The sequence below is a fragment of the Nymphalis io genome, chromosome 25 (assembly GCF_905147045.1).
Source record: "Nymphalis io chromosome 25, ilAglIoxx1.1, whole genome shotgun sequence".
Lineage (NCBI taxonomy): Eukaryota > Metazoa > Arthropoda > Insecta > Lepidoptera > Nymphalidae > Nymphalis > Nymphalis io.
This window is the reverse complement of record NC_065912.1, coordinates 7,661,403-7,675,347: the sequence shown is the minus strand read 5'-3', so window position 1 is coordinate 7,675,347 and position 13,945 is coordinate 7,661,403. Positions and strand designations below refer to the sequence as shown.

General features: G+C 33.9%; 1 protein-coding gene across 2 annotated transcripts in view; it reads right to left on the bottom strand.

Annotated features, from left to right (window-relative positions):
- Window positions 1-13,945, bottom strand: part of LOC126778137 (thyrotropin-releasing hormone receptor-like) — a 101,121-nt gene that overhangs the window by 34,343 nt on the left and 52,833 nt on the right. For both annotated transcript variants that reach the window (XM_050501545.1, XM_050501546.1), the window contains exon 2: window positions 5,922-6,474. In XM_050501545.1, coding sequence (XP_050357502.1) covers window positions 5,922-6,366 — 445 coding nt within the window. In that variant the 5' untranslated portion in view covers window positions 6,367-6,474. The remainder of the gene's footprint in view (window positions 1-5,921; window positions 6,475-13,945) is intronic.

Sequence of the window (13,945 nt, the reverse complement as noted above, 5' to 3'; positions counted from 1 at the left end):
TTAACTTTCATAATGTATATTTAAAAAGTAATTCAATTGTACCAACAGAACAAACATTGACTTTGTATCATTCCAAAAAAATAATAACATTCGAAATTCAAAACGAAATTAATAACTACAACAAAGATTCTTATTTTAAACTAACTGATTCAAAATGAAACCTTTCATATCTGACAACTTAGCGATTTAAGCACTTGAAATGAAATTGCTCTTAGACAGTACGAATCTTGCCAAAACAATTTGGTAGCTAGCTCGCGAAATTTAATATCGCTGTTAGCAAGCGAAATTCGATCGAAGCGTTCGCTCATTAGTCGAATAGTTCTGTGCCGAAACTAAAATGTCACATCTGTTCTGTTGGTGTTTATTGAGAGCACTTTAAAATCGTACAGACAGTTATTTCATTTGGTTCATTCAGTATGGTTACTTGTAAGTATTTGTTTACAGTTTATTTTCTTTCTTACGTTTGATGGCCGACATTGAAGTCGAGATGGCCCAGTGGTAAGAACGCGTGAATCTTAACCGATGAACGTGGGTTCAAACCAAGGCAAGCACCTCTGAATTTTCATGTGCTTAATTTCTGTTATAATTCATCTCGTGCTTTTCGGTGAAGGAAAACATCGTGAGGAAACCCGCATGTGTCTAATTTCATCGAAATTCTGCCACATGTGTATTTCACCACCCGCACTGGAGCAGCGTGGTGGAATAAGCTCCAAACCCTCTCCTCAAAAAGGGAGAAGAGGCCTTAGCCCAGCAGTGGGACATTCACAGGCTGTTTTTTTTTATAGAATAGGAAGGTGGACGAGCATATGGACCACCTGATGGTAAGTGGTCACCAAACGCCCTTAGACATTGGCATTGTAAGAAATGTCAACTATCGCTTATAGCCAATACGCCACCAACCTTGGGGAACTAAGATTTTATGTCCCTTGTGCCTGTAATTACACTGTTACGGTGCGTTTGATGGCCAAGTGGTTACTAACTGAATTACTAACTAAATTCATTACTCACCCATGAAATGTTATTATATTATAACCGATTTATAGTGATATACTATTTTGATGCGTGTATTCTTGAAATATTACAATTATTATGATCAATGTCGCATATCACTTTCTGACATTTCACGACCGTTTACTGCGATGAGTTTAAAATTTGTTCTTACAGGCTAACATTACTGAACTGCATTCTATTTTCAAAAAAATAATTTTAAAAAATAAAATGATTTTATTTTGTATTTTACTTATCATTTAAATAAATATCTTGGATCACAAAATTTGTAGCTTGTTTATGGTATATAATAGCAAATATCTATGGGCGGATATACTTAGGTAACAACAGTTTAGTTTATTCGCCTGTTTTGTTAAAGACAAGAAAAAAAAATTACAAATAACTAAGACGGCTTTATATATTTGTATTTAGTTTATATTTATTTATTTATTAAGTCTTATTGCACACAATTTACTAACAGTATATGAAAGAACAGATAATTCATAAAGCATGGCTTATCACAAGGCCTTACAGAGTAAATCCAGGCAACCTCTATTAAAAAAAAAATGTATAGTAAGTTTATTTCATGTATTAAGAAAAAATATAGTATCAATAACGATAGGAATATTTCGACACAGACCAGTCATTTACCTTCGAAACAATCACGGCTAAACAATAAAAAAAAAGTCGTATAGGATCCTCTCAAATTATTCTTTGAACTTTATTTAAATTCTTCAAGTTTACAGAAACTTTAGTATTTTTAATTGGGTCGCGTGTTACAAATATAAAATATTATTTCGACAAAGGAGTTTTAACCTTTTGTATATTAGCATAAGGATGATTATAAATGTTTCTGTAAATCTGTTATTGGGCAGTGTCCTTGAATATTAATATGTGATCGTCTTTAAGGAGTTTAAAGTGTGGTCATAAATAAAGCGATATTTTAAGCAAAGATATTTTTTTTTAAATTATAAATATATTTTATTATTATTTTTAATTCATAGTTTTGTTTTGTTCAAAAATAAAGGAGATAGAGGAGATATAAGTAAACTTTAAAAAAAAGGAGTAATAAATACAAAATTTAAAAAAGCATTTACCTGCTGCCTACCACATATTTTAAAGCAATTATTTGTTTATTTTTTAATTAATACAATAACACTGAATTGAACCGAATTACTAAATCAATCAGTTGAAAAAACATAATATACATTTTAAATAAATTGTCTCCACATTAATCTTCAACAAAAATTTTAAATAAAAGTACTTAATTGAAGTTAAAATATTAAACGTGCAATCAGCTCAGTTTTTTCAATAAATTATTATATTTATAGATCTTTAAAAAAATATAAGCATCTAATTAAACTTCGAATTTTATTATAACGATTTTCATTACGGTAATTTTGAGTAAAGTAATGCTTTTACTTTAATCGTTTAAGTATTTTATAATGATTATTATTATTACTATAATTCTTACTTATATCTTCATAAGCCTTTTATATGGACCTTTCATTAACGTTCCAATATACTGATATAATTGTTTATGATGACTAATAAAAAAAATCATCGTCCATTTTTAATTGTTATACGTTCTTTGAAATGTCATAAAATCGCTCGTTCCGTGGCTTTTCGGATTCCATCGCGGAATCGAGAATAAATCGATTTTTAAAATTATTATTTTAAAACAAAAAGAACTGATATTATTCTATTATATATAAAATAAATCATACCTTATTCTCGTGCAATAAGATCTATAATTGCATGAAGATATAAGAATATTTGTTCGCCGGTACATATTATAGTCTGTAATACAGATTATATTGGGGTGGTCAGAGCTCCAATAAAAAGCATAACAGTTCATAATTGAGAGTAAACGTATATTTTTGTTTTTAAGGCTAAAATAAAGACGCAAAGGAACTGTTTTATGAGTTCCGTTTAAAAAGTTTACTGTTCGAATTTTGCTTTTGATTAAGCCGATTTCGAAATATCGTGAAATGTTTGCTGCTATTGTATATTATGTTAAGGGGAACGAAAAATACTAAATCGAGTAAACGATGCTACGTCGTTCTTATTTTAAATTATATAATTCTGCGGTTTTATTGAAGGTTCTGGATTAGTAATAGAAACATCTAAAACTGTGGGCGTCGATATTACTAACAAATTATATAATTTGACGAGCCGGTTGGCGTGGTTGGTGGATGCTTGCCTTTCACGCTGAAGTTTGTGGGTTCGATTCCCACCCAGGACAGATATTTGTGTGCATGAATATGTGTTTGTCCTGACTCTGGGTGTAATTATCTATATATGTATGTATTTACAAAAGAAAAATAGTATATGTAGTATATCAGTTGTCTGGTTTCCATAGTACAAGCCCTGTACTTAATTTAGGATCAGATGGCCGTGTGTGAAAAATGTCCCAGGGTATTACTATTATCACATTTTCGCAATCGAATCGAAACATAATTGTTGACGTAATCCTTACTGTGTTATGTTAGGTTAGCTTTTTACTATTCTACTAATACGATTCGATTCATCCTTGATCGAACGTCAAATTTTAATTAATTAGATTTTATTTAGTCTGTGTGATCTCTACAATTTTGGGTATACTTCCCATCTGATCCAATTTAAAGTACTCGTGAGAGTGCGATTGGGGATATCACGTAAAATAAGAAGTAATAAAGGCTTATCTGCTTTTATTCTAAAGGTCGTTGACACCTCTCAACACTTTGGTCATTTATTCAGACCAAGCGCTTACGGAAAAAAGCCTTTGCTCACGTCGTAATTCAGAATTGTTTCATTAGAAACCAATTGCAGCAACTTTATCTTCAAAAATAAAAGATTTTCATACAAGTTTTCACCCCTTTTATAAAATATTTCCTTATTGCTAGCCTTCTTTGTAAAAGATAAATGCAAATTTTCCTTCTGTGTTAAAGGAACCCGTATGTAAATTTTCATAGTGCTAGCAGTAGTTACGACTGTGCGTTGATACGCCAGTAGCCAGTAACCAGTAACAACCTGTGAATGTCCCACTGCTGGGCTAAGGCCTCCTCTCCCTCTTTGAGAAGAAGGTTTAGAATTATGCAACCACGCTGCTCCAATACGAGTTGGTGGAATACACATGTGGCAGAATTTCAGTGAAATTAGACATATGCAGGTTTCCTCACGCGTCAAGCAAGTGATGAATTATAATCACAAATTAAGCACATGAAAATTCAGTGGTGCTTTCCCGGGTTTGAACCCGCGATCATCGGTTAAGATTCACGCGTTTTTATCACTGGGCCAGTTATCACAATCAGTTATTCTTTTACATATAGATGATATTAAAACATTTGAACGCATATGAAAATATTCATCAGTATGCAACACACGAGCATCGATCTCGTGAATTATTGTCGACGCAATACTAAATTTTATTATAAAGCAAAAAAACGTGAAATTGAATAGAAATCGTCAATCACATAAGTATTCACGCTATTCGACGAAACTCAGTCATAACTCATTGTGAACTCCAATGAAAAGTCAATGTCAAGGCACGCGTCAATGACTTATCACGCTCACTTTAATATTTAGGAACTTCATATATAGAAGTTAAATTAAAAAAAAATATTAAGTTTGTGACGACACTGGCTCGAAATTTTTCGTAATTTTATTTACTTACTACTTTGCCTGCCAGGTTATAAGAGGAAGACATATACCTCCAAATAGCAATACTTATTTATTTGTGTTCTGATTTGAAGGGTGAGCCGTTAGTATAGACAAAAGGTAATAAGATCATAGTTCCCAAAGTTGGTGGCGCATTGGCGATGTAAGGGACTATTAATAATTCTTACAGTGCTCATCTTCTAAGCACTATCGGTCATGGAGGCTCAGTGGTTAGAAGACGAGAATCTTAACAGACGAGTCTGAATTCAAACCTGGGCAAGCACCACTGAATTTTCATGTACTTATTTTGTGTTTATAATTAATCTCGTGCTCAACGGAGAAGGAAAATATCATTAGGAAACTTGCACGTGGCGGACAAAAATCTGTCATCTGTATCCACCAACTCGCATAGGAGCAGCGTCGTAGGTACGCTCCAAACTTTCTAAAGGAGGCCGTAGCCCAGCAGTGGGACATTTATAGGCACTTGAATTGGTTACTTTACAGTGCCAATGTGTTGGTGTTTTGACATCAGAATTACCATGGAAATTCATGATTTCTTTCAATACACGTACAAACGTTATTACTAAGCACGTTTTATTTAACAGCGCATAAATATCCCACTTATGGATGATCGCTCTGTGGATACACACTTTTAAGATTCCCTTTGACTCATACAGGTTTTTACGATGTTTTCCATCACGAACACGATATTTTTATAATAATAAACTCTTTACCACCTGAACAAACACAAGACCATTACAGCATCGTGACTTCGTACACGTTTAATTATTTTAGTATTATAATGTTATGTATAAAAGTATTTTTCTTTGACTAATATATTATAAAGAAAATTTAGAAAGTGACTTTCAAGATTTATGAAGAGCTTTGACAAATATGTACTTTAAATTGATAATTAATAAATATTTTCTGTTAATTAAGAAAAACAATTGGAAGGAAGAGTCTGAAAGAAGAGTGCAAGGTCTTTGCGTATGGATCGAACTCGCCTTAGGATGTATGCACACTGTTTACAATGCACAAAGCATTGGTTACGTCGAATATATATAATGCGCAAATTGTGTTTTATTTTGGTGGTGCTTTGTAGGTAACACACTTATAAGTCATTCTTAAACAAAATTTGTATTGCTGTAACTAAACCAAAATGAGCCAATAGGCTGATTGATAGCGTATTGAAACCATAGTATTATATGCATACTTACTATTTTATGTACATAGTCCATATGTCTGTCTGTTCTAATTGAAATACATGTGTAATATGAAACACAAAACATACTTACATAATTCCTTCCCCAGCACCCATGTTTCGGGTTTCGAGTTGACTTCGACGAGCACAGTCGGCGTACAAACAAGCAACACCATCAGATCAGCTATACTTAAGTTCACCAGGAAAATGTTCGTGGAGTTCCTCATGTCCTTAGTCTTTAATATCACTATAGGGACCATCACGTTGCCTATCACGCCCAAGCACATTATCACTATGCAAAACGTCATCGATGTTGCCTTTATATAATAAGGTATCTCAGCGTACTCGGTGAAGTTATTCGACATTTCGAACGTTGAATTCGATATTGAGTTATTTGAGAACGTAACATTCTGAAATTCGAATCTATCGAATAAGTTTTCAGTATTTTCGCGGTTTTGTGTGGCATTTTTATATGTGTTTGTATTGTACTGTAACGGTGTTTGGGTATTTGTTTGCGTGAAATTTGCTATTGAAATCATGTGCGTGCGAGAGTGTGGGTGGACATGTGAGCTTCACATTTTTCTTTCGACTTCTTTGGCAATTCAGTTTAGCTTGAGTTCTGACGTCAAAGGAATTCTTTTCGTGATCTGAAACAATATACACAGATTGATTACTTCATTTCACGGGACAACATTAAAAATACGCTGCGACTGAGACGAATTGGACTGTTGTACGGATCGCCGGGAATGATTATTTTTGACGCTGAATTTCCATATTTTTTCTTGCATAAATTACGTGAGTATATTTTTAATTTTAGCAATGAAAATAAAACACATGGATGTAAAGATACACTATGTATATTGAAAACTTTAGTATATAGTATTTTTGAACCCAATGTAAACCTTCAGACTCATTAAGACGGTGATGATGGTAATTTGGTTTCGAATTCTGGCACAGCAGCCATTATCTACGTAGACTAGTCAACTGCGGATATATTATAGTGCGACTGACTGACTGACTTGACTGCCTCGTTGGCTTGTAGTGATGTAAGGCCGCAGACCCGTAGGTCCTGGGTTCAATTCCCAGGTCGGGCAAATAAAAAGTTATTGGTTTTTTCTGTCAGAAAATACTCAGTAGCATCCCGGAGTCTGGAAGTTGGATGCGTGTACACTCCCGTGCCTCGAAAAGCACGTAAAGCCGTAAGTCTTGCGCCTAAAATCTTTCCGGTCGTGTCAGATTGCCGTCCCATCGGATTATGAGAATGAGGGAAGAGAGAGTGCACCTGTGTTTGCGTACACACTTGCCGAAATCAGACAAGAAGACATTAATTATTATAGTGCTCAGTGGCCTCTCACTCTTAATCTGATGGAACGGCAATTCAACACGACCGGACCAACAGCGCTTTCCATTAAGTGCTTTCCGAAGTCAGTCAATGTTAGTACAATATGTGAGTTTTTGACAAAAAGTCATTTTGACTGTCCCGACACGAGCTTTGCTCCCAGGAACTACACTCATACAAGGCTTTGGCACATAACTACATTGACGTAAGTACTAATACATGTAAAGGAGACATTGCTGCCTGCTTACAGAACATGATCTTGAAATATCCGAAGTTGATTGAGCACGACCGTTAATTGTATATGGTATTACAATAAAATATTATTATTTTTGATAAAATTATAATAAAATTGTGAATTCTGTAATCAAAATGACTAAATAATTTTCACTATATAAGCTGCTTATGGCAATTCAATCTTGTCAAGGCGCCTGCCTTAAAACAATTTTTTTTTGTATACATAAATAATTTACTTTGAAGAAAACTCTATATAATATATAGCACTAGTCTCCGACCACGCCATGTCCGTGAGTGAAAGGGGATCAGTAGCTTAAGGGAGATAGTAGTACTCATGTCCTTTTCTGTACCCCTAACAACGAATATGTAAAATTGCATAATGATCGGTTAAGACGTGAAAACGTAACAAACAAACAAAGTGTTTTTATTTTGTTATTATGTAGTTTTAGTAGTATTTTAATATTGATGCCATAATGTGAAATTTATTTTAACTTTATTTATCTTTTCTTTCATTATTATTTAAGATGCTTGGTGTCATTTTTGCACGTCGTGGTTACCTATATTACTAATAGGTCTAAGGGTAACTTTTACCCTTAGACCTATTAGTTTGTAAACTTTTAATTTGTAATTATAATTGTATGCCATGTTGGTGATCCTAAATAAATAAATAAAAAAAAAAGTCATTTTCGCAATTATAATATTAGTAAGGATTTGTATATTATACGCACGCACACAAACACAATATATCAGTGTATGTATTCGTTTTAACTATATTTATGAAAACATTTTCATGAATTTCAAAAAGATGAATAAGAGTAACAACTGAATTTCTTGCTGGTCATTCTCAGTAGAATCTCACATTTGGAACGGGTGGTAGCTTTACATTTAATTCAATACTGTATCATGACGACTCAAACCTTATAGTGCACTTTATTTGATTTATTGACATTTTTTTAAAGGATCAGTCAACATGTCAGTGTATTTATCCATTACAGAAGTACATAAACATGTCAACCCCATGGAGCCCACAAAAAAATAACCAATAAATTCAGCCAATATTTGTACAAATCTATCGGCTTGTGTACCTTCGTGATTTATGGTGTAAGATAGACCGGTTAGATTTAAAGGGTGCGATGGCACAGTATAAATCTAAAATGTGATTGGCGAACTTGGAGAAATTCGTTAAAGCGACAGCGTTGATTGGTTGATATATATCAACTATTTTTTTTATATAGTACTAACAGACTAAGCCTTTGTTTTTAACTTGATTTAATTATATGTAATATATAGAAATGATCTTCATTGCTATTTTTTTTTTTTTTATAGAATAGGAAGGCGGACGAGCATATGGACCACCTGATGCTAAGTGGTCACCAAACGCCCTTAGACATTGGCATTGTAAGAAATGTTAACCATCGCTTACATCACCAATGCGCCACCAACCTTGGGAACTAAGATGTTATGTCCCTTGTGCCTGTAATTACACTGGCTCACTCACCTTTCAAATCGGAACACAACAATATCAAGTATTGCTGTTTTGCGGTAGAATATCTGATGAGTGGGTGGTACCTACCCAGACGAGCTTGCACAAAGCTCTACCACCAGTAAACATACATATTACGTATATATTGTTAAATCTCCAGAGACGAAGCGTCCGTGTACTTGTTTATTCCATCACGCCGCTGCAATGCCGGTTGGTGGAATACACATGTGGCAGAATTTCAGTGAAATTATACAAATGCAGGTTTCCACCACGCTGCTCCAATGTGGGTTGGTGGAATACACATGTGGCAGAATTTCAGTCAAATTAGACACATGTAGGTTTCTTCACGATGTTTTCCTTCACCATCAAGCACGAGATTAATTATAAGAACAAATTAAGCACATGAAAATTCAGTGGTGCTTGCCGGGGTTTAAACCAACTATCATCGTTTAAGATTCGTCTTTATTTATAAATATTTCATAAAATCATACTCGGTAAGTATACAGTATACCGTGGTGGTCAAGTTATTAATAGACTAGCAAAACCCGTGTCTTCGCCTGCGTAGAATTCAGTTAGTGACAAAATTCCTTTAAAATCACATATTTTTTACACAATGCTTATATATATATTTATATAACAGCGGTAGTCTAACCGTAACAGCCTGTGAATGTCCCACTGCTGGGCTAAAGGCCTCCTCTCCTCATTTTGAGGAGAAGGTTTGGAGCTTTATCCACCACGCTGCTCCAATGTGGGTTGGTGGAATACACATGTGGCAGAATTTCAGTCAAATTAGACACATGCAGGTTTCTTCACGATGTTTTCCTTCACCTTAAAGCACGAGATGAATTATAATCACAAATTAAGCACATGAAAATTCAGTGGTGCTTGCCCGGGTTTGAACCCACGATCATCGGTTAAGATTCACGCGTTCTTACCACTGGGCCATCTCGGCTTATGGTAGTCTAAAGAAAAAAATATTTGTTTCGGTCTCGCAAATAGCCATATTAAATAAAAAAGATGAAGGTATTTTAAAATTACAGAGAAACACTTTAATTTTATTTATTTGTATGTATTATTCATATATTTTCTGACAAAGCTGATTTGCTAGTTAAATTATTTATTTTAATACCTTACAATTATTAATAGTATTTATTGAATTTTATTACGTATTTTACCCAATTATATTAAGTCCCAACTTTATAGTGTAGAAGTTGTTAAATCCAATTTTATTCAACAATTTACAACTTTTAGGCATTAGAGTTATTAAGTTAATATGTTATTTTAATTAAATACGCTTTAACGTAATAATAAAAATAAATTTAATATTAATTTAATCTATATTAACATCTCAGTTCCCAAGGTTGGTGGCGCATTGGCGATGTAAGGAATGGTAATTATTTATTACCTCACCAATGTCTATGGGCGGTGGTGACCACTTACCATCAGGTGGCCCATTTGCTCGTCCGCCTACCTATAACATAAAAAATGTACCCAGAATATAAACTATTATAATGTTATACATATTTATAGACAAAATCATTTTAAGAATCGCTTCTTGAAAAAGCAAGTTTAAAGTAAAGTTGTGTTAGAAAGGCGAGCGTACGTTACCTATTAATTTAAATTACTTCATAAGCAGCTTAAGAAGTCAAGTGTATGATTTTAATTTTGCTCTCGTTTTTCGTTTGCACTTAACTCTGAAGAGTCCAGATGGCCCAATGGTTAGATTCAAACCCAGGTGCTTAATTTGTGTTTAAAATTCATCTCGTGCTCAACGGTGAAGAAAGATATCGTAAAGAAACCTGCAGTACGCTCAGAAGGAATTTATAAAATGTATTTCGAAATATGGAAGGAATATATTATTCCGGAAAGTAACTGGTCGTTACGAAAAAGGACACCTGAATTATCCCGAATCGCTCTGAATTGGAAGGCTTTAATTGGCTCACAGAAATATGTTTTTAGGATATTTTAACACCGCCTTACTTAATTAGTTTTAGATATGTAAACGCATAATGTATTGCATATTTTATTGTGTACTACATACACATTTCACACACACACACTAACAAACAATCACAGAACATATGTACACGCCCACAGATCTACAAAACCAACGCATCTATATTCATAATCTCATTGTATAAACATTACTTCCCTCGCTTAAGTTTGTTTACGAGGGATTCAGTAACTCGTCATGAACGTGTTAAAGTTAACATGGATATTGCTTTCGGTTATGCCTTGTTTAATTGTATAACTTATGGTCACGTGGTACAGTGCGCAAAAATATATATGTAATGTAATGAGATGAAAATAAGGAGCCTATAGAAGTAAATATACCAAATTTGCCAAATAACAAAATTATTTTTAATTATAAGTTATTATTCGCCCGTGGCTTTGCTTGCGTATTTCGAGGAAGGGGGGGTTTTGTGAGATGTTAGGTATAAAAAAGTAATGTCTATGCCTCTTTCTTGGTTTCAAGTTTGCTTCATAGCAAATTTCATAAAGCGTAAGAGACAGAGTTACTTTCGCATTTAGAGTATTCCCTCTACTACTCTCTACTCCTCTAGTTTACCCGAGAACTCAATACAGCTTAGTATACTGTTAACAGCTTATTAGTTCTAAGCCTAAATGAAATGCCGAAATGAGCAGCGTTTCCGAAACTAGAGCATAATCTACTTTAAAAAGTATTATTGAGTAGTAAAGTTTTTTGATACATATACTTATTGCTTAATAATTATTATGCTGACACTACCAGTGCCCTATATAAGGGCTGCCTCCCATTGTTACTTGGTAATGAAATCAGCAGGGACAATAGAGAAGTATATTAACGTTGTTATTGAGAATGGAAATATATGCGGACATTGGAGCAGTCACTTCAACTATCATCACATAGATGTATTGGATTTCTAGTCATTAAAAAAGTATAAAACGAAGTGTGAATCATTTCAATATTTTATTTAAATTTAATTTTGAAATTGTTTTTTTTTACAAATTGATATAAAAAAGAAGATTGATATAGAAAAGATAAAAAAACACCACAATAGCAATACGTGGCAGATTCTGCACTGTGACGAAAGTTCATACTAGAGCTGGAGATTTGGAAAGTAAAATTTTCCAGTATACTGGTGGTAGGGCTTTGTGCAAGCTCGTCTGGGTAGGTACCACCCACTCATCAGATATTCTACCGCAAAACAGCAATACTTGATATTGTTGTGTTCCGGTTTGAAGGGTGAGTGAGCCAGTGTAATTACAGGCACAAGGGACATAAAATCTTAGTTCCCAAGGTTGGTGGTGCATTGGCTATAAGCGATGGTTGACATTTCTTACAATGCCAATGTCTAAGGGCGTTTGGTGACCACTTACCATCAGGTGGCCCATATGCTCGTCTTTCCTTTTCTATAAAAAAAAAAAAGTAACGGTGGGTCCACATCAGAGACAATCAAGGAATCGAAAGGATCGTAGATTCAAATGCTTATAATTATAATATATAAAATACAATTAAGTTAATATGTCAGCGTGTGTGAATGTTGAGTATTTTTCATAAAAACTATCCTATAAATATAGTATTAAATCAGTAACAGCCTGTTAATGTCCCACTGCTGGGCTAAGGCCTCCTCTCCCTTTTGAGGAGAAGTTTTGGAGCTTATTCCACCACGCTGCTCCAATGCGGGTTGGTAGAATACACATGTGGCAGGATTTCAATGAAATTAGACACATGCAGGTTTCCTCACGATGTTTTCCTTCACCGTCAAGCACGAGATGAATTATAATCACGAGTTCGAACGCGTGAATCTTAACCGATGATCGTGGGTTCAAACCCGGGCAAGCACCACTGAATTTTCATGTGCTTAATTTGAGTATTAAATCGCTATAACGAATTTTAAAAAACAATTTTGGCAAGTTCGTATAACCAACTAGGGTTCAGATATATTACAGCAACGTTAATCATGCTTAAACGGTAATTAGTATTAGAGTTCATAATACGAGAACAACCACAGGATAACATAGTACACCATCAATTAATTTTATTGATAAACGATGTAATAAATACAGTTTACATTGAAAGATAGCAGCATTGCATTACTCAACATTGTTTTCAGACAATAAATAATGCAGTGCCGTATTTACTGAGCGGTTTTTGATATAAAACATGTATTGCTGCTGGGCATGACTGTGTGCCGTAACGGCAGACGACATAATGCTTTCTTAATCATCATGTGTGGCGCGTATATATATTGTTAGCGATTATCTGTGGACAATAACACTGGCAGCACACACATCGTAGCCGTCACGGGTTTCTTTTTTTTTTTAATTATGTTTTTTGGCGCGTAGTTGTTAACTGTCAGTGTAATATATCGATTTGATTTTTATCGCATAATTAGCTAATTTGAATTGTTCCTTTCGTGTAATAAATCTGGTGGTAGAGCTTTGTGCAAGCTCGTCTGATACTCATCAGATATTCTACCGCAAAACAGCAGTTTTTGGTTATTGTTGTGTTCCGGTTTGAAGGGTGAGTGAGCCAGTGTAATTACAGGCACAAGGGACATAACATCTTAGTTCCCAAGGTTGATGGCGCATTGGTGATGTAAGCGATGGTTAACATTTCTTACATGCCAATGTCTATGGGCGTTGGTGACCACTTACCATCAGGTGGCACAAATGCTCGTCCGCCTTCCTATTCTATAAAATAAAAAAATAAAAAATAAATACACCAGTAGAAGTAATAAATTTTATTATTTGTTAATTTTAATATCTTTAATGTAATAACTTATGAGATATTTTTAAATTTAATTAAAATAAAATATCATATATTGTTAATTCGATGACAATCGTTCAGTTCTCGTTTTTTTTTTATATATGCGCGGGAAAACTTTTTTTTTAACTTTTTTTTACCAAACAATACCAATGACGTTCTGAAACCGATTATATTTTTATTAAATCAGATACAATATATATGTAATTATTAAACATATTAAGTGAAGTACATAAATAAGTATGTCTAACACGTGTCTTGATAAAATAATTCATAATTTTGTGATGTATTACTTATTTTTAATTCATATTT